The sequence below is a fragment of the Opisthocomus hoazin genome, chromosome 1 (genome assembly GCF_030867145.1).
Source record: "Opisthocomus hoazin isolate bOpiHoa1 chromosome 1, bOpiHoa1.hap1, whole genome shotgun sequence".
Lineage (NCBI taxonomy): Eukaryota > Metazoa > Chordata > Aves > Opisthocomiformes > Opisthocomidae > Opisthocomus > Opisthocomus hoazin.
Window position 1 is genome coordinate 88,047,027 of NC_134414.1, and position 27,245 is coordinate 88,074,271.

Sequence of the window (27,245 nt, forward strand, 5' to 3'; positions counted from 1 at the left end):
TCATTTGAAAAATTACTTTGATAGGACTTTTTGACCAGCACTAAAACTGTCTGTAGAGATGAACTATACAACACTGGGGTTCATCTGCTCATGAGTTATCCCACTGATAGAGCGTTACCAAACACACGTTCAATACTCTGCTCCTCAAAGCAAAGGTTTGCTGAAGGCAGGAAAACTGAGGTGGTTCTAAAGTCACTTATCCAATGCAATTGCCCAGAGAAGCTGTGGCTGCCCCCTCCCCGGCAGTGTCCAAGGCCAGGCCGGATGGAGCTCTGAGCAACCTGGTCTGGTGGGAGGTGTCCCTGCCCATGGCAGGGGGGTTGGAACCAAATGATCTTTAAAGTCCCTTCCAACCCTTACCATTCTTCGATTCTATGATTCTATTATTCTATGATTTATTTATATTTTATAGATATGAGTTAAAATAACTCTAGCTGAAAGCTAAGACCTTTTCGTCTTTGTTTGATTTTCTGACAGCAGTTTGTATGTGGGCCTATTTCTAAGCAACGGACAAGAAAAACAAACATTTTAGTGGGAAGTGGTGTATATGAAGAATCGGCTGCAGGTTATTCAAGGACGGCTCTGGCAGATAAAACTAATTAGATCTCTGTCTAATTAAACAGATACCTAGCTATAGCTGTCTTTGGCGAGTGCTGTTTTAGGTGGCAGTGACCCGAACCAGTCCCACCCACCTGCGTAGGTGGCCAGACCCCTGTTCAGCCCTTCCGTTCGCCCCTCTCTCAAAGCGCGGGAGAGAAGCGGAGGCAGAGCTCTGCCCGCCGGAGGCGAAGCCCGGCCTAACCCCGCTTCAGCGGCAGCACGGCAGCTCGCCGCCTGGGACGGGGCACGGGCCGCACCTGGGCCAGCGGCCCCGGGGAGGAGAGGAGGAGGAAGGGGGAGAGGGCGCGGCCGGCTCTGCCCGCCTCCCGGCCCGGCGCTGCCCGGCCGCGCCCCGCACCCGCGCCCCGCCCGGCCGCCGGCTAACGGCTAACGGCCGCCGGCCCTACCTGTGCCCCGCGCCAGCGGCCGCCCCCCGGCTCCTGGCGGCGGGGCGGGGCCGGGCCGGGCCGGGCCGGCGGCGCCGGTTATTTGGCCCCGCGCGGCGGTGCCCGCGCCCCGTCTCTCTCGCCCCTCGCGCCATGCCGAACATCGTGCTGTTCAGCGGCAGCTCCCACCACGACCTGTCCCAGCGGGTGGCGGACCGGCTCGGGCTGGAGCTGGGCAAGGTGGTCACCAAGAAGTTCAGCAACCAGGAGACCAGGTGCGTGGGGTGGCCGCGCAGGGCGTCCCGCCGGGTGAAGGCAGCCCGCCTGCGGCCTGAGGCTCGTCCCGCCGCTCGCAGGTGGTGTGAGAGCGGGGTGGCGGTGATGGGTGAGGCCCCCTGGGAGAGAGCCTGGGTCAGGTCGCGTCTCGGGGTTCGTTGCACCTGAGCTTCACCTTCCAGCAGCCGCCGGGTGCGTGTGGTGGGCCGGTTGCGGCTCCCGTACGGCTCACTGCCTTGGTCCGAGGCTGCTGGCCCGGCATGAGGTGGTACGGTTGCTGTGGTGGCCTTGGCTCGCTGCTGGAAGCCTGGGCACGTCAGGCTGCTGGCCAGCCAAACGCAGACGGTGACTCTGGTGACAGCACAAAAAAATCCTGCGTGGAACCAGGAGTACAGCTTGCTTGCCTTGTCTCTCCAGAAATGCAGTTGCTAGTGCTTTTTCTACTAATACTATCTTTACTAGTTCGTCACCTTAGCTTTCTGCCTAGCCGTATTTACTCATTTTCAATAAAAAATTTTAGATTGAGGTGACAGCTGTATGTTCATCCTGTGAGCTGGTAGGACCGTGCAACTGCTTTTCCATATAGATGTGAGACTAGGCTGCCAGCTAGAAGACAGGTTCCCCAAGTGCAGGTAGCTGGCTAGTCTCTGAGGTTACTCTATGTTTATTTTTATCTGTTCTTGTTCTGAATCTCCCGAACAAGCATGTTTTCATTGCTTCCTTTGAAAGATTAACGTGGTGTATTCTAAAATTGCTATCACAAAGCTTGTTCTTCTATTGTGTCTGTGTTTTTGCGTTCTCAGTTTAATTGCTCTTGTTCTAGTTACGCTCCCTGGCATTACTATAAACCCTTTTCCATTCGTGTTTATGCAACCTAATGTTTGCACATTCTGACTCTTCTATTCATTCCCGATTAAATGTTTAAATCTTCTCTCAAGTCTTTCCAGCCCCATACTCACTTTATTGCTCTTTGATCTCTTTTCTGCATGATAAAACTTATTTTCTGTATTTGGTTGCGTGACTTTCTTGTTAACTTATTTCTAATTTTTTTTAAATGTTTATTCTCCAGAGACACTTATCTTTGGTTCTGCTGTTTGTTATGCTTTAAGCAGAGATTAATTGATTTAGCTTTCATCCAAGGTAGAAATTTATCTCCCAAGTTTGCGTATTTATTTTATGAGCTGAGTTAATTAAATTCTAGGCTTCCGGATACAATAATCTCCAGTCTGTCATTCCACCTGATTTTCCAGGTGTGCAGTATTGGCCTCTGTCATTAAACAAGTAGGTAGTGGTGGCTGCAGCATGTCAGTGGTTTGGCTAACCTAGTAGTGCCAGTTTATTTTCTTAGGCAAGTAGGGATGTAGTGTGGTATAGACATGAGGAATGTATCTAATCTAAACATTATTTCTGGTTGCTTCTGTCGCAACACTGCGAGGCTGTTAGTTTGCCTTTTTTTTTTTTTTCTGAACTTAAAATGCCTTAACAATTCAAATCCTTAAGTGTTTGTTTTTGTTTTCCTTTTTTACAACTTCATACCTTTGAGGTTCTGAAACTATGTTCTTGTTTCCTGTTCAGGAAGTACAGTTGTACCCACTATGTAATGTTTGAAGTGGATTCTCTTTTCAATATCCTTAGCAATTTATTTCAGAGTGTTTGCCTTCCAGTTTTGTACACTGACGTTCTTAATAAAAAAATCAGCAATAGTTCCTCAACAATGTATTTGAGATTAAACTACAGCTAAAGTTGATAAGATATTTATGCTGCAGTTGTTCTTGCCTGAGTGATCTGGATTTTCAGTCTGTATAGCAAAGTTTCTTTGTGTGTGTATCTAAGCAAAAATTTATTTCTTCCTATATGAAAATAATCCAGCACAGTCCTTTTTCGTATTTTTGTTGCATTTTTAAATTTATAGACAAGTGTATTTGCATTATGAAATACACTTGCAGTATTGCAGAATACTAGAACCTGATCGTTTAAATGCTCAAAGAACCTTAAACCTTCCCAATGGCACTTGGTCAAACCCCTGTGCAAACAGATAAGCCTGGGTCTGAGGGTCAACAAACTTTTGCTTTGTCAAATCTGTTGAGTTAGCAAGTTGCAGAGAAGAATCACCTTTTGTTTAAAAACTCTGTTTTGCTGTTTCCTGCATTCTCTTAAATGTAAATTGTGTGTAAATTGATAGATGTGTGCAGCCCCAGGCTTAAATCCTTGTCAGATGGTCCTAGCTGGAAACTCTTTACTTGAGAACTGCAGTTTGTCTGACTTGCAGAGTAGAGTGGAGAGGAAGAGTCATTAAATATTTTGCGTTATATTTCACCTCAAACAGGCTTTAGGTCTCAGTCCCCATCCTTAGCGGATGTAAGTGGTTCTGAAGAATTAAAACTGTACCCTGAGATTAGTCAGGGATAGGACCACCAGTGACAAGCACTGTGACTGACTAGGTTCCTGACTCCAGAACGTTTAAAATGGGAAAGGCTTCTCTTTTTAATTTGTACTGAGACTAGCATATCTAGCAATATCCCAGTTCCCTTCTGATTTAGGCTCTCGGTATTCTTGGAGGTCTATAACTGAGAAATGTAATGTCTGTGCTAGAGGAAGCGAGGGAAATTGGTGGTAGACTTGACCACTGCCCCATTTTTTCCTTCTTCTAAACAGCATGGAAATGCTTTCCTTCAGCTGACTGCTGGAGTCAAGCAACCCTAACTAAAGCAGCAACAGAGCCCCTTCATAATGTCTGCTTGTGGGAGATAACACTGTTTAGTATTCAAAACTTGTGTGTCAATAAAGTGCCAGCCACAATGTCATGGTAGGAGCTTGGGTGGCACCACCTTCTCACCTATCTGGCAAAATATTAGGGCTGCAGTGAGGGCTCAGTCAGTTTGTCGTCTTCAGATCCCACAAGCAACTGTCATCAGCAGTTGGCAGGCTGGAGGAAGAGGAAGGGAATGGAAGTCCTTAAACAGGCATGGCTGTTGTAGCCTTAGCATCGTGAAACTGACAGACGTGTAACAGAAGCATACAGATATGAAATGCTCTGAAGTTTTTCACAAAATTGTCTCCACGTACACTGAGATGGCATTTAATTATAGTTGACACACAATTAAATCCCAGTGCAGGTATTTTTAGTGAGTCAGCTGATGAAAAAAACTATCATTGAATGTACATAACTTCTTAAATATATTTTCTGACAGTATATGGTAGGTATGCTTCTCTAAAGACTTTTTATTTTAACTCTATCCTTGAAATAACTTACTGCTCGCAAAATGGAGAAACTGGAGTCATAGGTGGCATCCTCTTACACGCATCTCTCTCAGTGGAAGAAGTTAGTGCTCCCACCTGTTCCCATGAGCTTCCTAGCTTCTTCCCACCAGGTTCACTGGCTGAAGTGAATCTTCTTGCAGATCTTGGCAGATCCATGAGGAGGGGAATGAAGTCCTCTCTGGCACGTGTGAATTTGGAGACTGCCTATCCACAGCCTTACTTAGCTGCTGAAGCTGGGTTGTTTCAGAAATATCGACATAAGTGTATGGTGTTCAGCTTTTACAGAGGAAAATGAGTTAACTACAAAGGGACATTGTCTGCTGCATGGGAGAAGCTGTGCTGTTGATGTGAGGGCCACTTGTTTGTAAGTAAATAAAACTGATATGTTGGACTGAAATTTAATCTTGAAAGATATGAGAAAAATAGCTGATGTTTCCTCAGAGATTTCTTACAAGGATGGATGTGAGTCTGTATTTCACACAAAGCAGAGCAATGAAAACATTTGTTCTGTGAATTAAATAATTGAAAAAATCAGGAACAAACCTGGAGACTTTGAAATCAGTGCAATATGTCAGGCATACACAATTCAGCACTGTGCTGTAACATTTTCCTCCCATCTCCCTTTCAGCATCTTCCAACTCTTCTACTTTAGTTGTCTCAAATGAGCCATGACCTCACTATGTCCCCTGTGCCTTGGTTCCTTTGGGTTCAGCTGCTGCGGGCGCCATGAGCTGTATCGCCCTCACTGGAGTAGGTGGTTATGGTGTTTGCAGACCCCTAATTGTGGCATAAGCAAGCTCAGGTAATAAACTGGCGTTAAATCAGCTGAAGGCGGTAGAGTTTAGGGACAGGCTGGGGTGTGAAGTGTCTATTCATACTGCCAAGCTGCGGAGCGAGTGATTCGCAAGCGGGGTTATTGTGCTCCTCCTGTGGCAGCGGAGGCAGCTTTCTCCCTCGCTCCCCACTTACTTACACTGGTGTGAGCAAGGGAAAGCTGGAAAAACAGATTTTACCAGCTTGGTTGAATATGGTAAAAATTGTTTCCTCATTGTGCATTCTGCATGTTTTATTTATATAGGGAATTGAAGATGCAGCAAATACAGCCATTTATCATATTGTTCATTGATCTGAATCAGAAAAGGCCCCAAAAGGCTTCAGAGCTTTTGGTTTGAGACTTCCACTTTATTGACCTTGATGTATACTGCGCACTCTTTATCTTTAAGTAGATGCTAAATGCTTGAAATTTAAAAACAAAAAACAGGCTGTGTGAATTATGGCTGACTATCCCACATGTCCTAAGCTGCACAGTTTGGTACTTAGCCTTTGAAGACTCTCTGCACGTGGTCAGGCTTGTTAGAGCTTTTGTCTCCAAATTTCTGAGGGCTCCTTTTGGACTACACGTGGCTCAACCCAGAGCTGCTCAAGTGAAGGTATTTTGCTTCTTGTGGTGACAGGCTGTGTGCCAGGGTGGAGGGTAGGAAGATATTTCCCATCTTACAGTGCTTACCATGCTTGTGCCCACAATTTGGACCGGGCAGTTGTGAATGAAGGTCTAGTTGGGGCTTGGTCCTGGAGCTGTTAATCAAAGTGGAAGAGCCTAGAGTTGAGGGGGATACCATGGGTGCCAGGAGATACAGGATACATATAGGCTTAAAACCACCTCGGGCATTTTTATTTTTTCTTTGTTGCTTTGGGCTTTGCTGGTACCCACTTTGTTACGTAACATCACAGCAGTTGAAATATTTGCTCAGTAGGTTGGAGGTCTTGCATTAAAAGACTTCACTCTGCAAAATAAGTTCCCAAAGGTAGGAGGTCAAACACACCCCTCTATTTCATGCTTTCCATTGGCTGGGTTTCAATGAATTGCAAATTCAGCATGTGGATTTTTTTTTATCACTTTTGAGATATTGATTCTTTCTGCACACTATGAAGACTCGACCTTTAAATTTTAGCTGCTTCTTTTTTTATTGAAAGTGCCTGAAGTACACATCTACTTTATTGGCACCTAAATTGCTTGAAAAATCTTACTTCTTGTAAGTATGGTTAGAAGCTTAATCTATTGTAATTATTTAAAAAGGTACATAGCACCCTTTTAAGTGCATGGTTTGAACAGGATCCTAGTTACAGATTTATATTATTTACCATTTTAGTCTGGCTCTGCATCCTTATTCCCCTACTTCCCCACAACTGTGATTTTTCAGTTAGGATATACAAATTTAAAATTGCCATCACTGTAATTTCTGTTGGGAGTGTACTGTAAATCTAGCTCAGAAGGAGCTCAGCCTGCTGTTACTCCTCATTTTGAATTTTGCTTAATGAGTGCCATTGAAATATGTTTGTAACATAAGTGGGTTTTGAGCCTTATCCTTAATTCACGGTAATTCGTCTGTCCAAGTTTCTAGTTATTAAATTGAACTCTCAAATCAGCCTCTGCAAGATGAAGGCAGATACCAACAGTCAGACTTGGCTTTCATCATGTCCTGTCTTATGTGTATCTTTCCCAGCTAGAGCCGTGTGCTTGTGCATTCCGAGCGACTGGCTCAAGGTTAGTTACTTTTGTGGGCTATTGATTTCCATAATTTTTACTTTAAAACACAATTGCGTGATGTCAGGGCTTTTAACGTACAGGTTCTGTTGACTCTTCTTGAACAAGAAGTTTATTTAAACTGAATGTTACCAAATAGCTGAATTTGATTAAATTGCATAAAACAAACACAGCTTGTAATCTTGAGGCAAGAGCTTGTTCTTGTGTCCTTCATCTGTGTCCTCACTATGTGAAATTGTTTAAATAACCCCCCCAAACAGTTAATTCAGTAATGATGTAGGTGGTCTAAGCGGAATTTAGTAGTGATGTTAGTAAGTTCACTGTCCCAAAGTTTGACTGCGATTAGCTTAGTGTTCTCTATTAAACGTTTGAGGTACAATACTTCAGATATCTGATACTGTAGTTTGTAGTCTCTTATTGTTTGCCTGTTTACAGCTGAATGTGTGTTTAAAAAGGGGGGAGGGGAGGCAGCAAAAAAACCCCAAACCAAACAAAGAAAAAACCCCAAACTGCCCACCCCTGAAAAAAACAACAAAAAAACCCCACACAAAACCGCCCGGTGTGGTTAGTACAGGCTATGTCTGATGGAATACTTGCAGCACAGTGACTGGTTATCTTTTACTGTGTGGCTTGATGAAGGTAAAGCCGGCAGCTGTGTGTCTGTTGGTTGAGTCTACGCAATACCTCTCAATACCAATCTTTGAGAAGGTAGGCAAGAAGAGATACTGATTTGTTGTGCACCTGTCTCCAGCTGGTTGGGAGAAGATCTTTGTGCAACAATTGAATTATGCTGTTCTCTGGCACCTCTTGCTTGGTTACTCCCGAGGGCTATGCAAGTATTAATTTAAGCTTGATTTATTTCAGTCTGCACCTAACTTCTGTGTCCACTAGAAAAGGTATTTCTCTATATCCATGTACACATACATTCACATTTCTCTGTGCCAAAGTAGTATGTCATTCTGGCCTGAAAAGCATAACCAAACTTTTTTCAAATGCACCAATAGAGAAAATAGTAGCATTTTTATTTTCTAAGTTTTTTACAGGGTGAACAAGTTATTGCTAGCCCATGGTCATTGAAAATACAGTAGTTAATGGCAATGGAAGAAGCATCACTTCAAGTCTGTAGTATTAACAAGACCTATATTTATCTCAAAGTATGTTCCCTGACCTTCTGAAACCTGTTATTTCTTAGCGGTTCTTCCGGTTAAGGAATATGTTTACTGTCTTGCTGAACCTATGTTATGTTGACCACAACGTTTTCAGCTCCAAGAAGGAAAACAAACTAGGAAAATACTTTCGTCAAAATGGTTTTCTCTGTAGAGCCCTGTTCCATTGATCAAAAACTTGGACAAGAAAGTAACAGTTGCACGATCAAAAAAATGTGTGTTTGTGCTGTGATGAAAACCTCCAAAAGGTTTCCTGGATTAACACTGACAAATCTGCAGATGACACTCTCCTTGACCACTTCTGTCCTTCTGGAGATCCTGGTGTTTGCTAGATGGTTTGCTTTCTTTTGGCCTTGAGAAATCCTGCTGGTAGCATTCTTAGGCAAAAAATGTATTCAATTAAGGAGGAAGAATTAAGACATAATCTTTTTATAGCTTGTTTGAGCCTGCAGAGGAGTCGAATAGGGGAGCTGAGAGCATGGACTCAACTATCTTGATGGTAATAAATCAAGCGTTTGCATATAATTAAGATGTTTTTGAGCAGTAAATTCCTTTCTGTGTTTTGTAGCTACAGAAAGCTAATGAGTCTTAGACAGCACCCTGAAAGCTGATAAATAAAAGTCGTTTGGACTGTGTTTGACTGGAACAAGCCTCAGTGTTGAAGGACCCAGAACAGAAATTATTCTACACACATCGGGGCCACTTTGATGGTTTCCAGCTGGAAGCTTTTGCTTAGTTGCACCTTGGGTGAAGATGAAACCTTTTAAATAAGGACCCAAGATATTTTAGAATTTAACAACTTAGTAGAGCATGGGTTTGAAAGGTCTGTTTGCCTTGTTATTTAGGAAGTCTGCATGTTTCTTGTATGTTGTGCATGGAGTCAGGGAAAAATGAAGGTTAGTCTGCTGCTTTAATGTGTAAGTTTCGGAGTAAGAGGTATGAAAAGTTAGTGTGGTTCAACAGTAGATTTCTTTTGCTTGGGTCTAGAATTGAAAAAGAATCCCCATTCAACTGATGTGTGTTGACTTTCCTGTTTATTTATAAGCTATATGTAATTTTTGAATTCTGTGGTGTGAGCAGTGATCAGTACCAGAATTTGCCTTGAAATCTGTGGTAGAATAAAATAACTCTTAGATACTATCATAAGGAACCAAAGTACGTAAGCGCAATTAGAGCAAATAGAGCTGTAATGACACAATGTGAGAGTTGTTGAGTCATGGTGAGCTGTTGATGAGTAGCGCTCTTAGCTTTCTCTAAGGCTTTCTTTTTCTAAAAAATACTTTGCTTGGACACCATGGTGTAAATTTTAACCAGACTTCTGGTTTTGCAGTGTGGTTTGATATTTGTCTTCTCTAAAATGCAGTAATTTAGTAACCTCTTAATTACAATAGAAATATAATTGCCTTTCTTAGAGATATTTCGATGCAAGTAGTATTTGATACTCTAAAGCTGGCTCTCTGGTTTCTGTACTTATCTAGGTTATTCTTTAAATCGTCAGCTCCTTGGGAGATGGCAAGGACACAGAATATACAGACTAAACCAAAAAAGCAGTATCAAATTTAGTAGCAATGTGAGCTGTATCAGTGCTATAGCCATAGTTACATGTTGGTTGGTGCTGAACTTACAAAGGCTGTATTTAGGCTGAAGTAAATTTTAGACTGGCTTAAATTGAAATGGACTTTGTATCAAGGGGACAGTTATTCAAACTGCTGTAAAAAAAAAGTTAAATGGGGATAAACCTATGCAAGTTTGTTAAACCAAAACTGTTTTTTCTATTCTTTAATAATGCTTTTCCAGTAATTCGATTTTTTAAGTGGTCATCTCCTCCTCTTCCAGTGTAGAGATTGGTGAAAGTGTGAGAGGAGAAGATGTGTATATCATCCAAAGTGGCTGTGGAGAAATAAATGACAACTTAATGGAATTGCTCATCATGATCAATGCTTGCAAGATTGCATCATCCTCCAGAGTGACTGCTGTAATTCCTTGTTTTCCGTATGCCAGGCAAGATAAGAAAGACAAGGTAGGTAAGAACTGTGTAATTTCGGAATGTTTTTTTTCTGCTTATTCACTTGAAATTTTTGGAGATGAAATATTTTTGTAAACTTCTTGGTGATTTGAAAGAATTGCCTTTTTTCTTTTTTTGGTAAAATATTCAATTATAACACCCAGAGGTGAATGAAGAGAAGCAATAAATTATGTTTTGCTTGTGTTTTGATAATTGACAAAGTAAGTACATCCTAAGTGTGTGGTATATTGCAGAGTACCCTGCTAGCAGACCTCGCCTTATGGGACTGTTTTTTCTGCTTTTTCTAGCTTCTTTTTTTTTTAACTCTCTATAGATGAAGAGAGTACAGCCTTTTAAACATTTTAATTGCATGGAATTAAGTCCTAAATTTGAAGTGCTGTAACCTTTATGTAGGTGGGTTTTAACCTATATGGTTAAACAGAGCCAAGTGAAAGGAACTGATTAAATCTGCAATGCATAACAGTAATAAAAACATTATTTTGTGCTGTGAGGCAGAATAAAAAAAAGTTTTAATATCTGTAATTATTTTTATTGATGCAGACCAAAAATTGTATGCAAACTTCATAAATACTCTTCTGATCGTGGTGCCCTTTTCCAGTATTTGATCTGTCATAACTGACAAATATACTGGTTCAGCCAAGTTGGTAACAGAGTAACAAACTCTGTGGGCAAGTGAGTTTGATTTTAAGATACAGAACCAAATTTTCCTATCTCTACTATATATACAAAAAAACTAATGTTATGTGAATGTTACTTTAACATAAACTCACTTGAAAAGAACTAACAAAAGAATAAATGTGAATTTGGCTTTTAAGATTGGATTGCGATAGCTGTCTGTTTGGAAAATTGCCCCTCTCTGACACTTGCCATAAATGGACTGCCCCCTCCCTTTCACTTTGGGCATCAAGCAAACCATCCCGAAAGCCTTCTGTTGTTCTGTGCATTCTTTTATATAAAACACAACAGGACTGAGAAGTAAAGCAGACTCTAAAAATAATAGCAGATATTACAAATATGTAATCTTCAGCCTGTGATGTCTGATAACAAAACTATATACATAAAAGTTATTTTTTTAATATACTCATTCTTTTAATGCAGGTTCTCTAACACCATACCAGTATTATTAAGACCCGCTTGTTATACATCCAAAAATGGAATTCGAGTTACATAGTATCTATCTATTCTTTGCATACTTCTTTTGGAACTTCCTTTTTGCTATATTTTGTATCGAATAATGCGCTCTCTCTATCAGGAGAGCTGAAATACTCCTTATCAGAAGAGCTTGGAAGGGAAGCGGTAAACATTGTGTTGAAAGGGAAGGAAAGTATCTCATTGTGTTTTGATTTCCAAGTTCATATTGGAAGATTCTGCTGTAACATCCTGTAAGTTCTTGGTATGGGAAAAGGATGAGTATGTCCCAAGTTTTCCATGCGTCTAGGGTTATGCCTTGTCAAGGGTACTCAAAATCCGCATGGAAGACTTCCAAGAGATACTTAAAACCCACAATGTGGTGGCCCAGCATGTCACCAAGAAGCATTTTGTCTTTTGGAAATGCCACCTGAAGGTGGATAGACTAGGAAAGTGATTTTGGTTAACAGAGGTTTTGACTGTGGTTCCAGACAGTTCTCTGGGTGTCACCGACTTCTCCTGCAATGCTAGGCAAGCCATGTATTTTTTCTTTTTTTTACCTCTGTTTGCAATTGAGAAAATGTTTGCCATCTTTGGAAATTAACCTTGGTAGTTGACCTCCATGTTGCAAAATAAGCTATAATACAGCTGTCAACTTTGTGCAGCTTATTGACAGGTAGATCTTTCCTCCTGCTGTTGAATTGCATCACATCACTTGGTCTTTGACCCATGTTGAGTGCACAAGCTTTGCATGCTGCCTGAAGTGTCAGTAAAGTGCCAGCCATTTTCTTCCTATGGTTATACACAGATTTTCGTCTCTCTGAAAGATGTTTCTGTAGTTTTCTTGTCTGTGAACTGAAGCAGTGTAATCTTCACTAGCTGGATATGGTTTTCTGATTTGAAGTTGTTGACTTTAATCCATAAAGAACTGGAGTGAGTCCTTGCTGCTTGAAATTACCCTGTGTTCTTCATGTCTCTGCAGTTACGAACACTGAGAGCAATGAAAGTGCTCTTGATTTATTTATTTAAAGAATGGGCCTTGCAGTAAAAAAAACCCTATTCAGAACAAGGCCAGGGTAATGTGCTCTGGAAATTTAGCGTTAAACCTGGACAAGCTTTAAATAAGAAACAGAGGTTTAAAAAAAAGGCTTGCTGAGAATTGTGGAAAAGTTGGTAAATTAATTTAGGTGCAATCAAGCACTCCCATAAACTAGAAAACTTCTGATACACAAGGTAGTTAATTTAAAATTAGCTTAGGTGTATGTGTGCTCTGGCCATAGTTACATTTATGCATCCTCTAATGATGCTAATCTTCCATGCCATGGGCAGGACACATTTATGCAGGATGCTGCAGAGATGCCTTTGAGATAAGTTAGAAGTAGATTGACAGGTGAGTTTGGTGTTCTACAGCTCATGTAACTTTGTTTTTTTGATTTGTAGAAGGGGTCCGTGGAGCGTTGGGTAGGTATCCTTTTTTTTTTTTTTAATCTAACGCTATGCATTTCCATTAATATGGCCTTAAAGGGTGAAACTTACTGGGTTACATTATGTATAACTGGGAACACTTTCAGTTTCACTTCTTGATTTCAGTTGTGTTTCACCTAGGCCATAACAGTAATCCTGTGGAATAATTTGCTACTAGAAAACTCCCAGATAAAAATTTATCTGGATATTCAAGATAATGGCTGTCAACTTCTGAAGCTTCAAAGCATGTCTCATTTTTGAAATTATAAATTTAGGTTATAAATTAGTGAACATTCAGTGTCCATACACTTCACAACTGGCTTTCTTGGAAGTGGAAGTTCCAGTTATAAATCTTTGGGGTTTCTTGGATTTTTTTTTGTTGTTCAGTATGCATGTGATGCATTTTGAGCAAGACAATAAGATGCTTAATGGCAACCGAACTTTAATCTTGATAGACAACTTTTACTTTCAGCCATGTATCCTTTGCATAGTTATTCTTGTGAGGTTGTTTGTATTAGCTTTGTGGATTTCCTTTTGCCCCTGCTAATTTTAAGAATTGTGAATAAATTTGTAATGCATCACAAAGGAAGAAATCGCTTATGTAACTTGTTCTACATAAGTGGGGAACTTGCTTAGGAACTAAAACCTCAGTGATTTTTTTTTTTTTTTACAATTTGGTTTCTGTACATAATGTAATGTTGCATTTCGCACTAATTCTGAAACTAATCTCAAATTGTGTCAAAGAATGAAACAATGAATACTCTGAATCTCTGTATGTTCTTGCAACTCTGATCGGAAGCAAACCTTACAAACTCCCAGACAAATAAAATCTTGAGTGCTCATCTATCTTTGTCATCCAAGTTTCTGAATAATGAGGCCAGGTTATCTGAGGTTCCCGTGAATATACTTCCTCTGATTTTAAAACAATCTTCAATTTGGATCATATTGTTGTACAAAATTTATTTTCTATGCAAGCAATCAAATCTTAAATCCTTTTGAATATGTCATGTATTTTCTTTTAATGCACAATTTTGTGTAAAGGAAACTGTCAGATAGCTGCAAACTTCATTTGTCTTAATCTCCTGTTAGCCCATTCTTGAGAAACAAGTATTGGTGTATGGCTATCTTTCCTTCTAAGACCCTCTGTCCAACAACATGTAGGCAATCTGTGATATGTGCATGTCTGCTAAAACAAGTTACCTAGTAGTAAAACCTTGAAGTTCTTCCTTCTGGGAAGGCAGCCTGCAAGGCGAGCTGCTGAAAGAAGTACCAATTGGTAATGTATACATTAGTATTTGATGCAGGAAAATATTTGGGTTTTTTTAATGTATCAGTATCATGAGTATCACCATCATAAGACAAGCTAGGTGGTATTCACTTTGCACAGAAATGGAAAAAAATAAAAGCAAAATTCCCCATGCCAGATGGAATGGAAATGGCAAACCACATTCTAGGAAGAATGTAATTTGCCTTCAGCAGCCCTGAACTATTACTTGTTTCTACCAGAGGGAGTGGTCCTGGTTTGCCATCATCTTTTCCTTTCTCTTCCATTTGAGCTGCGTCATTTGGTTTTAAACTAAAGGAGGGTAGACTTAGACTGGATATAAGGAAGAAATTTTTGACAAAGAGGGTGGTGAAACACTGGAACAGGCTGCCCAGAGAGGCAGTGGAGGCCCCATGCCTGGAAACATTCAAGGCCAGGTTGGATGGGGCTCTGAGCAACCTGGTCTAGTTGAAGATGTCCCTGCCCACTGCAGGGGGCTTGGGCTAGATGACCTCAAAAGGTCCATTTGACCCCAAAGCATTTTATGATTTTATGATTTGGCTATTGTGGGTTCAGACAAGTCCTGGTGTGAAACCCAAGGGAAGTGGTGGAAATGTATAGCCTGGGAAGAAGCGATGGGACAAGCAGAAGAGCAAAGCTCACTGTTTCAGCATCACCTGTTAATCCAGTTTAGCTGTAACATCAAACCAGACCTTTGCAAAGAGATGATAAGAGAACATTGTGGTAGAGTCAACAGAGTAGAAATGAAATCTTTGTGTTAGACGCTGCCAGAGTTTTGAGAATATTTTGAAGCCCAGCTTAAAAATGTTGGTTTGTTCTGCTAAAATGAGCTGAAGCGATCAGGAATTTGAATGGTATGAACCAAAAGTTTACTACTAATAGTAGAAATATCCAGAAAGCTTTGGCTGTCTTGAACCTTACAGAGAGCTGAACTTAAATGAGGAGCAGCATAATCCTCTAACTGGAAAATCGTCTGTGCTGAAGCATCAGTCACAATCAAACTCTTATGGAAGCTGTATGCATCTGAATTGCAGAGATCTAGGGAAGTGCTAGCAGTTGCGTATATCTTCTGTGTATCTTACACAGACTAAATGGTGGTGATATTCTGTGAAACATGATAACCAAAAGGGATGGTTTTCAAAATGAAGAATTTCTGTAATGATGATAATAAACTTGATCTGGCCATAAGAAAGAGTGCAATATCCCCGTTTCTTTTTTGAAAGTGTGTTTGCAATCTGCAAGTTAAAACAGAAATGCAGAGTTCTCACCTAAATTCGCAACAGTTTTGAGGAAAATACTGGCTCCTTGATATGACGCAGACAGAAGAGCATCTGGATTAAATTGGCAGTGGTGCATCTTATTTTAGGTTATGACCTTGAGCATTAGTGGAAGGAAAACAGATACTCTGTAATTGTGTACATGGGGTGGAGGGAGGGGGGGTTCCTAGGAGGCTAAATGAGGCTGTTTGGTAGAGATGTAGCAGGAGAGAATACTGTGCCAGCAAAAGAGTCTGACAGTGAGATGAAACCTCTGAATTGCAGTTCTGCCTTCATGCTAGTGTTGTTGCCAGCTATTAGCCTGACTTAAATTGACAAAAAGCAAGCAGGAGGGTTTTTTTTTTAGTATTTCTGTTGCAGAGAAAGCTGTCTAGGGCAACATAGGGTTTTGTTTTTGGTTTTTTTCCAGAGCTTAAAGAAAATTTGAAAATGAGGTATCATCCAGTCATGATTTTCCATCTTCTGGGTTCTTATGTTGCTATTTGTTCTGCATCCTTGTCACTGTTAAAAAGTTCTTGACATTGGCATTAACTTCACTGATTAGATTTTTGCTTGTCTTTTTTCTTCCCACTTCCTTGTTTTTTTCCGTCTGCCCTGCCCCTTTTGGGAATTCTAGACTCCTAATTGCATCTAACAATTAAGTCTGAATTAGCAAAAAAATAAATAGGCTGGGTTAGAAGACCCCTGCCATCATAGATCTTTTCAAAAAGTTGGGTTCACTCTGCCTTCAATTGTTGTTTTTGGCCATGTTTTTTAGAACAGGATAGTTGCTTGAGAGTTGGTTGTTAGTGCAGGGTAGTGGCTTAGAGAAATGGAGATTGTCTGTCTGCTGTAGAAAAGCTAGTTGGGAGTTTTAAGTAGAACAACTGGAAAATTATGTTCTCAGTTTTATCTGCTTGTTAGTCAAATTACTGCAGAGCAGTACCGTGCAAACTGATTTAGATACTCCTAAATGTTTTGCTGAGTTTCAAAACCCTAGTAGCAAGGTTAGCTATTGAAAGGCTAGTTTAGCTGAAGTTCTGGAGCCCTTTATATCTACATTTCAAATTTTCTAAAAGAAAAATCAATAAAAGTAGCTAACTTTCTGACTCCTTGCATCTCATCAAAATATTTTTAATATTTAAACATTTGTGCTTTATTCCTCAGAGTCGTGCTCCAATCTCTGCAAAACTTGTTGCCAACATGCTGTCAGTTGCAGGGGCTGACCACATCATCACCATGGACTTGCATGCTTCTCAGATCCAGGTAACTATCCATTCTTACTATCTGTGGCTAGGAACTCTACTGAATTAATATGAAAGGTTAATATTCATTCTCTGGGGTTTTTTTCCTCATTGTTTTGAAAGGATATATACAGAAATGTAATTCTCAGGGTTCAGAGCAAGTCTCGCTACCTGTGCCTAATTAAATTCCCTTTTTGAAAGAGACCAGCTTTGATTTTTATGGAGTGATTTTGCAGTGACTTTGAATACCTGTACGTTGGAGCTTTTAGCTGAATTTACAAAGTCTAGCGTAAGAGCTCCCAGAACATAAAATATACTGGTTTGGGGCAAGTTCTCTAAATCTTGGCTTGGTCAGAGATGGTAGTATTGCCCTAGATAGCTTTGTTGTTACAGCAAAGGGGACAATATTCTCATATGAGAAGTGGAGATGGAGACTGGCAACCCTTAGCTGGCTGAATCCAGCAAATGAGAAGACTCTGTCCTCGGACACAGAGCAGACATTGTTTGTCATTCTTGTGTGTATCTCTTTTCAAGATATCTTGTTTTTTCTAGAAAATACCTCCTCTTCCATTTCTGGTATTCTGTTTAATCAGAATTTCCCCTTATGCTAGATGGCTGTCATATAAATAAAAAGCAGTTTCATTTGTGGTCTAACAGTTTTCTTGTCATTACAGCTTGCACAAAAAGATTCTGTTTCTCCTGCTCAAGTAATACTAACTTGAATCTTCCCCATTTTGAAACACTAGTGTTCATGTCAAGCAGTTAAAATTTATGGAAGTTGAGTATTACTAGATTTTTTTGAGAGCTTTTCACAAGCATGAATTTACTTGAGTGCTTGCAAGTGATGATATTTTCTGATTTTTATATTGTTTCAGAACAGATGTACTTTATTTCACTGCTCTTGGGTGAGGTTGTTAGAGACCTTAGTATTTGGCTAACTTGTGCTGCATTTGGTAGTAATAGCAGAGTGCAGAATTAGGCCTGTGTAAAATACTAATTGAAGTTCCATCATAAATGAAAGGCAAAGGGTTGATTGTTGCTGTGTGTCTTTGTTCCAGGTAGGACATAAACGTATGTTAATGAAACTTTTTTTCTCTTTTGGACTAGGGTTTCTTTGACATTCCAGTCGATAACCTGTATGCAGAACCTGCAGTGCTGCAGTGGATTAAGGAGAACATTTTAGAGTGGAGAAACTGTATCATAGTCTCACCTGATGCAGGTGGTGCAAAAAGGTACTATACAAGCCTAACACTATTAGTTTTCCGTATAGCTAGTGGTTAATGAACTAGTTTGTCTAGTCATCTTTTTTTCGTCTATGAATTGTGCAAGATACAGGGTACATCACTGATGAATCCAACTGCATTGTAAAAACCAGATAAATAGTTCTCAGTATTGTTCATGCTTGACAACATCCAGGAGCTTTCTATATGCTAAAGAAAATCTTTTTCTCTCTCCCTGGATATGGCGTTGTTAGCTGAATCCCTCCGCAGGAGGGAAGAGATTTTTCCTGCTGCTTGCTTCTTTAGTCCAGTTGCTGCACCTCTTCCTGCTTCGCTCTGGAATTGCCTAAGTTTCTCTTCTCTGTCAAAACATATGGCCTATCCCCACTGTACCTGCTGGCATTTAGGTAAGAGCTTGCTTGAGTTGTGTTTCTTTTTTCTTTGTGTTACTGCATTCCAGCTGTAAACCTATTGACCCCAAGTTGTACACTGTGAATACCAGAAAAAGGGAGTAAAGTTTTGTTTTGAGTGGCAAAAGGTGAAAATAGAGAAGTTAGTTCGTTGGAGTGTTTCTTCATTCACGGCATGCATTACTTGTTCAGCAGACTATCCTTTATTTGCTATCTGTTGAGTATAAACTAATGCAAAATCTCAGAAGCGTGCTGGCTGGTGAGGTGATAAAACATGCCTTTGAGGCAAAATGCTTATTCTCAAGTTTTATTGCTCATGCTGCTGCTACAAAACTGAATGGGAACAAAGACAAATGAACTAAGAATCACGTAAGCCCATAGTCATGTAAATGTTTGGAAAGTAGTATGGGGAAAAATGTGAAAGACTGTCAGAATGTGATGTTAATTGAAGTCTTTGGGTCTGTTGTGAGTGTTCATGTTCTAATAATTAATAGGGAAATAAGACTGATTACAACTCATTAGTTGTTCCTGTTTAGATTAATCAAGTTAAAGATGTGAAGAATATAAACTATAGAAAGCATTCTAAAATACAGGTGACTCGGTCAATTAAATTTCTTTGTGTATTCCGATAGGAATACTGTTGTTTTCACAGTTGGGTTTTTGTTTGTCTTTGAAACGAAATACAGCCTTTGCTTAGAATTCAAGACAGAAGATAGCATTTTTTCCTCCCCCCGGCAAATATTTGTGTGTTGTCAAGTTGACCATAAGAGTTTATATTTTGAGGACCACTCTTACTGTATTTAACATACATAGATAGAGTCTGTCTTTGGTACCTTTTGTTGTAATGCAACCAGGCAGTTGCTGGTGAAGCAGGGGAAGATGTTGCTTTCAATAAATTCATAGCTGCTCCTTTACTTCCAGTAATGTAAAGAAAATGGTTTGGCCTTTCTGTTTAAAACATGTGGACCTCCAAAATAATACTTGGGTTAATGGAAAGTGAATAGAATGCGAAGAAAGTTTGTCTCTAGAATTTAAATCTGTAAGCATTAAAGAAATTTAAAGATAGATGTTCTTGCACTCATTTAAAATATCTGAATTTTTTTGTTGTTTCTTACTACTTGTTTTTTTTTCCCCAGCTTATTGAATTTTTGGGACTCAAATACTCTATTGGTATCTTAATGCCTCTGAGGTATTGTGACTTGCTATGAAATTACACCATTGTTCACTAAAAAAATCCAAAACATTTGGGGCTTTTTGTTTATCACCCAACCGTTGAAGTGCAGTAACTAACGGCTCCTTCATATTTAAGTGCTACGGAAGCAAAACTGTATTTTCTGTTAGCAGTGCCTGTTAATAACCTTGTAAACAACATTGTAAAGAGACAGGCTACAAGGTTGCGCCAGCACAGAATAAACATAGTATTGTTATACAGTATCTTTATACCTACTGGCTCTGGTATATTAAAAAACCTGAAAAAGGTGATCAGAAGTCTGTAACAAATTAAGTTTGTTATTGGAGGTTTGTGTGGCCACCAGAGGTCACCCTGAACAGTTTTAAAAAGATCTTTGTCAAGCAAATGCATTGCTAAGGGAATTGCTAATGAAGAAAGCTACTTGATTACTAGTCAAGTACTGCTAAAAGAATTATTAATCATTATTAATATGTTTATTTTTTCCCATTGGTTTGGTTTCATATTCCTGCAATCATATTTTCAGTTAGGATGTTAAAGTGCGTGCTGCTGTAGGCTTAGGATTGAGGCTACCTTTACTTTAAATTATCTGGTATGGCTAGGTATTGCAGCAGCTTAATAAAAGCTTCTGAGTAGCTGAAATGTTTTCAAAGCCAGGCACTTAATGACAGAAAGCCAAAGTCAATTCAATAAAAAAAATGATTTCTGGAGTATAGCTTAAGACTCTGGTTGTATTTATTAGCAGTGAATTAAGATTGTTTCTAACCTGTCTCATTACTTGCAAAAGGTTGTGCTGCAGTACTCTGAAAGCCAGGAAATATAAAAACTGTGTTTTATGACAAATACACATACATGCCTCTATTTTTTCTTTTAAAATAATTCTCTAAATGTCGTGTATTTCTTCCTGTAACTTAGGGTTACTTCAATTGCTGACAGACTGAATGTGGAATTTGCTCTCATTCATAAGGAAAGAAAGAAGGCAAATGAAGTGGACAGAATGGTCTTGGTTGGTGATGTGAAAGACAGAGTAGCAATTCTTGTCGATGATATGGCTGACACATGTGGCACAATATGTCACGCAGCAGAAAAGTAAGTATCATTATGAACTGGCCCACTGTCTCACTGTGCTGTAACCTGCAGATAGCCGATGGATGCAATTGCTGTGCCCTGCATACTTATAACCCAGCCTGATCTCTGTAGCATGAAGTCACTCTGATCCTTGAGTCTGTAGGTCACAGTCCTGTGATCAAGCTGTGTCCTTCTTTAGAACGTGGAATTGCGAAAATATTTATAGACATATCTAATCTGTATTTAGAAAGAGGACAGAATAAAGAAAAAGTCATCCAACTCAGAAGGGACTTGGGCCGCCTAGTGTTTATTTTTTCAGTTCCAAAGCACAAATGACACACAGAAAATCGTTCTTGTCTTAAACCCTCATCATGGAGCCTTTCCACTTTCCTGAGGCAATCTTTTGCAAAGCTTTACTAGATTTAACATTGGAAAGTACTTTCTCCCCGGTGTTCAGTATGTGTTTAATATTAATCTTTAATGTACATATTCAGTATAAAACTACTTGTGCTTTTTATCTGGGGAGATGACAATAAGTCTTCCTGTCTTTTGTCTGGAAGTTAGTTGAAGAGTGTTCTTGTTCACCTCTAGACTTAGTAACTTGAGTTTGTTCAGTCTTTCCATGCGGTTTCTAGACTTCTGCTCTGTTGTGGATGCCCTCTGGGTTCTTTCCAGTTGATCCACTTCTTGAAGTGGAGCATGTGAATGTAGGCCCTCTATCTTAACTGGGGCCCTAGCAGTGCTAAGTAGAAGGGATTACTTTATGATTTTCCAGCTGGCTTTATGCTGGTACAGGGTAGCAGTGGGGTTTTTTCCACAGAAGTTGGCATTATCGACCACACTGTACTTTAGTAATGTCTGTAGCCTTTAAAAAAAAAGATGATTCTTAAAATTATTAATTCTTCCTTTTGCTGTGGCTTCACAACTCAGTATGTATGGCAGTAAGTCTGGCTTCAGAATTGTCTTCACAAATTGGAGAAATGGACTGAAATTCATTGAGAACAAATTTGAGGTATTACAGCTGAGCAACACTAGACTAAAGTGCTCCTGCCTTGTCTGCTCATATCCAAAGATGTGCTACCAAATTCGGTTTGAGGACGAGGGCTGCAATTTAAACTTGGCCAGGGTCCTGAGGTTTTAAATCTTACATTCAAATATCTTGTATTTTGATATTGTTTATAGCAAAGCCCACCCCAATATGCTTGTAAATAGTGCACATTGGAAGTGGGGAAAAAACTGCTGAGGAGCAAGGCATGTGAATGTTTGAAATTGATGTTGCTGGACATTTACTGTGGCATTGCTACTCTTGGATGTAATCCTTTCTTTAGCTAATATGTGTCAGTTGAGAGTGTTTTGAATTTATATTCCAGACCAATATATTTGTAGGCACTATGAAAGTATCAAATAGTCTTGCATCCAGAACAGGTCCATGTGGCTCTGCCTGCCTGACTCTGTTTCATGTTCTGTTGAAGCAAAAGGGTCCAGCTAAAGTGAGCTAGACATTATGGTTAGTGATCTGAAGTAAAAATCATCCCATGAGTTTACAGTATTTAGTTGCAGGCTTGCTGTTTGCATCTAGGTAAAAGGATGTCAAAAACTCGTGGTAGGATTCATATGGTCTTGTGTTTCTTTTCACTTTGATGGAAATTTGGTGGAATTTTGCAAAGAGATGTTGTGCTACTGTTTGTTATCTGCATACTAATCTGCATCAGACCCCAAAGCTTCTGGGCTGTGCCCTTTGCAGATCCAAATCACAAAATGTCTAGCCAATGGTTCTTTTTTATACTCCTGTGCACAGAGGAAGTTAATTCTTGTCAAAAAGGAGGCCTTTATTTCTTCTTACGAAAGAAGCACTTCTTTATTTACCTACAGTGGATTTTTTATAGACCAAATTCTAAAACCATCAGAAACCTTCAATGTATCTACAGTGTTCACCAAGAAAGATGCCTCTGCTTGAGTGATGCTGCCTTATATCGTGTTCTTGACACAAAGTGCTTTTCATTAATGCCAAATCCAGGTGATATGTACTTTGTGCTTAGACTTGCTCACTGCATACTTCTTAGATCTCTTTTTATTTCAACAACCTACATATATATCAAGCAGATGAACTAAGAAATGTATTTTCAGATATAGCAGATCAACTTGTGTAAGTACAAACTTAAGTAGACAATGTTGGTGCACACTCACCCTGTCATAGTGAGTGCATCCTTCTTATAGGTTGCAGCTACTAAACGTAATGCTGAGAATGCCTGGAAAACTTTGATTCTGCAGAGTCATTCAAAATGAGATGTTTCTGTGGCTTTTGTCTTTTTTCTTATCTTACAGTGCTTATGCTATGATCTGATAAAATATCGCTCTTTATGGCCTCCATTTGTAGGACTAGAAAAGCATCTAGGACATAGCTGAGCATAGAATAGAATCATAGAGTAGTTTGGGTTGGAAGTGGCCTTGAAAGGTTGTCTAGTTCAACCCCTGTGCAGGGAGCAGGGACATCTTCAACCAGGTCAGGTTGCTCAGAGCCTCGTCCAGCCTGACCTTGAATGTTTCCAGGGATGGGGCATCTACCACCTCTCTGGGCAACCTGTGCCAGTGTTTCACCACCCTCATGGTAAAAAAAATCCTTCCTTATATCCAGTCTAAATCTACCCTCTTTTGCTTTAAAACCATCACCCTTTGTCCTATCGCAGCAGGCCCTCCTAAAAAGTTTGTCCCCATCTTTCTTATAAGTCCCCTTAATTATATAGATAGGCCACAATAAGGTCAACCCGCAGCCTTCTCTTCTCCAGGCTGAACAGCCCCAACTGTCTCAGCCTGTCCTCACAAGAGAGGTGCTCCAGCCCTTGGATCATTTTTGTGGCCCTCCTCTGGCCCTGCTCCAAGCATGTGGAAGCAGGCGCATTTTTTTTGGTAAAAACCAAATTAAGAAATTCTGACTCATTTACAAGGTGTTCTAGTTCTTTGATTTATACCGTTGTTTTTTTTCTCCTGTGCTGTATCACTTAATGCATGCTTTGATCAGCAGCCTGTCTTCCCACAACCTTGCAGTAGACTGGGCTTTTGATCACTGGCATTTCTCTTCCTCAGAAACTCTTTCCAATCAGATTTGTTTGAATTGCGAATGAAAATAAAGGTGGACAATAATGGAGGCACAACAGAGTTGTGAATGCTGCCATCCAATCTACTTCATTTTTGCCTGATTAAGATGGAAAACTTGTACTGGAATTCAGTTGTATGTTGTGCTGATATGGTCAAAAGTGCAGCATTTTAGAGAAGTATCATTGCTCCCTATAGAGCTCTTTTATTTAATTGGCAGTTAATTATTATTTTTTTTGTGAGACTTATTCATATAACTTGAAGAAGTTTAAAATTATCTGAATTATTTTGTAAATATTTGTATCTTCCTGTAGCTTCCAGGTGGAATTTGTGTGTGTGTAAAATGTATTTTACAGAGATTTGCGTCTGACTTCATCTATAGCCATGTATGTAAACATACATCACAGCATACTTTTCCTTTGGTGTTCTACAGGCTAGTATCTGCTGGAGCTACCAAAGTTTATGCCATTCTTACTCATGGCATCTTTTCTGGTCCTGCAATTTCTCGGATTAATAATGCATCATTTGAGGCTGTTGTGGTAACTAATACAATCCCCCAAGAAGAGAAAATGAAACACTGCCCAAAAATTCAGGTACAGTGGTGTCTTTGTCACCTGTTTAAACTCTGAATTTGTATTTTACTGTTCAGTAATGCTAGAATTTTTGCCTGGAGAGGAAAATAGTATTCTAAATTACCATGTGCTGCTTTGTTGTTTGCAGAACATTATGCTAAATCACGCCAAAGAACTGTTTTAAGGTGATTCAGGTAGTAGAATACAGTTTTGCGATGTATTTGATATTTGCAACAGATTGAGTATGCATGACTCTGAAACAGTAGCAAATGTAAAATTGGCTGGCTTGTTTTTGTTTGGTTGTTTTTTGATCAATATTAATCATGCAATATTTGTATGTAGGAACTTTAGCTATGTTATTGTGGATGCCACAGAAACCTTACATGATTTCATTTTTTTGGAAAATACACTAACAAAAATGTTCGCGATAACAATGACAGATTTCTTTTCAAAAACCAAGCTGAAAATACAAAGCTAACTTAGGTCAGAAGCTTTTACATGAGATTATTTTGGGAAGTCTTTTGTCCCTTTTGAAGTTTTTCCTTAGTACAGAGTGGAGGAAATCATACAAGGGTTGTTTTAATGCAACATTGAACTTTAAAAAGGTTGAAGTTTATTTGGTATTTATTGAAACAAGGCAAGTACTTAAAAGGTATACTGCCCTTAAACTGTATTTGTGTCAAGTGGACACTGCCATCTGATGGCTAGAACAGTTTCGTTTTGACAACATGCCCTGTGCCAGAAGTGTGCAGCAGTCTTATTCGATGCTTTCTTATTCAGCTTTTGAGTTTCTAATTTGTATTAATGCACTTCTTATGTGGATGTGAAGTACCTAATGCTGTAATGTTATTTTACTTCCGAGAAGATGAGAGAGCACAATGGTAAATTGAATGTTTGTTTGTACATTTATAAACTGTATAGTTAATTTATTGTTCTTGCTATCCTATAGAATTTACCCTCTTGTGATTTTTTTTTCTTTCAGTTTATTGACATTTCCATGATCCTGGCTGAGGCAATTCGAAGAACACACAATGGTGAATCTGTGTCTTACCTGTTCAGTCATGTCCCCTTGTAACTCCAGGAGGTTTCATGGCATCTTTGCAAAGGTCCCTTCAGCTAGCACTGTTGTTTTTAGCAATGCATTTCAATCACAAGAAAGAAGTATCTTTGTACAATTCCAGTATGTTTAATTATATATTTGTCTTGTAACTACCACTTGTTCTTTGTGAATGGTCAGTAAATCTGTCTTGCAGAAACTTTATGAATTCGCTTGAGAGTCTGGAAGTCTTGTGTGTTGCAGAAGTTCTCTTTTATGTGCCCATCCTCACTTCCTGCTAAACTGCTGCTTCAGATCCATTTTGATATACAGAACTACAAGCTAATCATGGAACTGAACAGGGTGTATGCGTGTAAGGTCACTTTCTGTGTTAGGCTAAAGGCTGCAGGCTTGGGTGTCTTGTATCTATTCATCTGTCAAGCAAGCAGCTGGTTTTTGTTTTGTTATGTTTAACTACCACCAACAGTATTTTGTCAGCCCTAACAAAATGTAGACTTCACGTTAACTTTGAGGAACTGTTGCCACATCCATAGTATTAACTCTTTTGTACACTTCATGTTCTTTTTTTCCACAAGATATATGTGGCTGCTGTTTTCTTTTGTAAAGCTCTCATTACACTTCTGTGCAATTACTGGCTTCAGTTGTAAGATTAATGTTTCGGTATTCCTGGGATGATTCATTTCATGTGTTTCATCAATAAGGACTAATCTTTAATTGTGAGCAGTTTGGTTTAAATTTCATTTTTTCCCCGTAGTTTTTTACATTCCTTGATTGTGATCATGTGAATCATTTCATAGCAGTTTTCCTCTTGATATTGTAAAGCTTCACTAGGCAAAGTCCAAACAGCAAATGTGAACACACTTGTATTTATACAAGGTGGTCTCCACCCACATATACTTGATTAAGAAGTATCTGATGATACTTTTTCTTTTTCCAAAGTGCACAGTCAGTAGAGCTTCAGGTTTCTATTACAAGGTACCATGGTACTTTACTGTGCAGCCAGTGAGCTATGTTAAACACTTTAACATTAGAGAATTAAAATCATTACAATAACAGTTTTGCCTTTTGTGTGCTGAGAAAGCTTATGGTTAAGTACCGGTAATGCAGTCAGTAATGGATTCTTGGGGGGGGGATGACACACCAAATCTAATGCTGTAATTTTCAGTCTTTGAATCCTTCTATGGAATATTTTCAATCTTCCTGCTAGAAAGGAAGAGTTTGTGTGCATTAAGAATGTGTTCCTGCACCTAGATCATGGGAGAACTGTTTCCTACCTGAAATTGCAGTTGTTAGTTACAAAAACATTTGCTGTGGTAGAGATGCTTCTTTACTGTGAAGCTGCATAAAAAATAGTTTTATTTCATCCTACCATGTTTATTCTGGGATAAATTTATAATGATACAATGTTGTATTGTAAGATAGATTTTTTCCCATTCTACTTAAGACAATCCTCAGACTCTTCTTTTGGTTTCTCTGAGAATTAATCTACTGTCTCTTTAGAATTATTTTCCAGTAATTTTGTATTTCTTCTGTGGGTTTCTTTTCCCTGTAGTAAAAGGAGTAAATCAGTTTCACCTGTACAGCTTTCAGTGATTAGTACAAAAATGAGGTATATAAAATATTATGGCAAGAATTCAGGTCAGCCTCCAATTCTCAGGAATTCTTCATTACAGATGAATTTTCAAAAATACATTATAACACAATGGAAATAAATTTACATTATGTTATTCGGTAAAGCAATTTTTAAAATGTAATATTATTTAACCTATTGTCCTCAAAATATTACTTCGCAGCTGTTCTCCCCACGTCTGTGTGGCCACATAATTATACCAAAGTTTTGACCTTACTAGTATGTGAAAGGTGTGCAATACTTCCAGTGTGCGGTATCAATTCAGTTGCTTTATAGATCAGATCTTTGTTACAAACAAAACAGTGAATGGTTTGCATAATATGGTGCACAAATACTCTAAATAAAACTTGAAAATTACTTGTGCCAAGA

The 27,245-nt window shown here is 39.3% G+C and overlaps 1 protein-coding gene across 3 annotated transcripts; it reads left to right on the plus strand.

Annotated features, from left to right (window-relative positions):
- Window positions 1–1,075: 1,075 nt before the first annotated feature.
- On the plus strand, window positions 1,076–27,245 carry PRPS2 (phosphoribosyl pyrophosphate synthetase 2). Of its 3 annotated transcripts, none has more exons than XM_075428469.1 (8): window positions 1,077–1,261; window positions 10,071–10,254; window positions 12,829–12,849; window positions 16,561–16,659; window positions 17,745–17,869; window positions 20,372–20,545; window positions 24,051–24,210; window positions 25,172–27,245. In XM_075428469.1, the coding sequence occupies exons 1-8, from the start codon at window positions 1,140–1,142 to the stop codon at window positions 25,262–25,264; spliced, it is 978 nt and encodes a 325-aa protein (XP_075284584.1). In that variant the 5' UTR covers window positions 1,077–1,139; the 3' UTR covers window positions 25,265–27,245. The 3 variants fall into 3 exon arrangements, with proteins under 3 accessions (XP_075284592.1, XP_075284584.1, XP_075284600.1); XM_075428485.1 differs by having other exon boundaries at window positions 1,176–1,261; window positions 10,076–10,254; XM_075428477.1 differs by lacking the exon at window positions 12,829–12,849 and having other exon boundaries at window positions 1,076–1,261.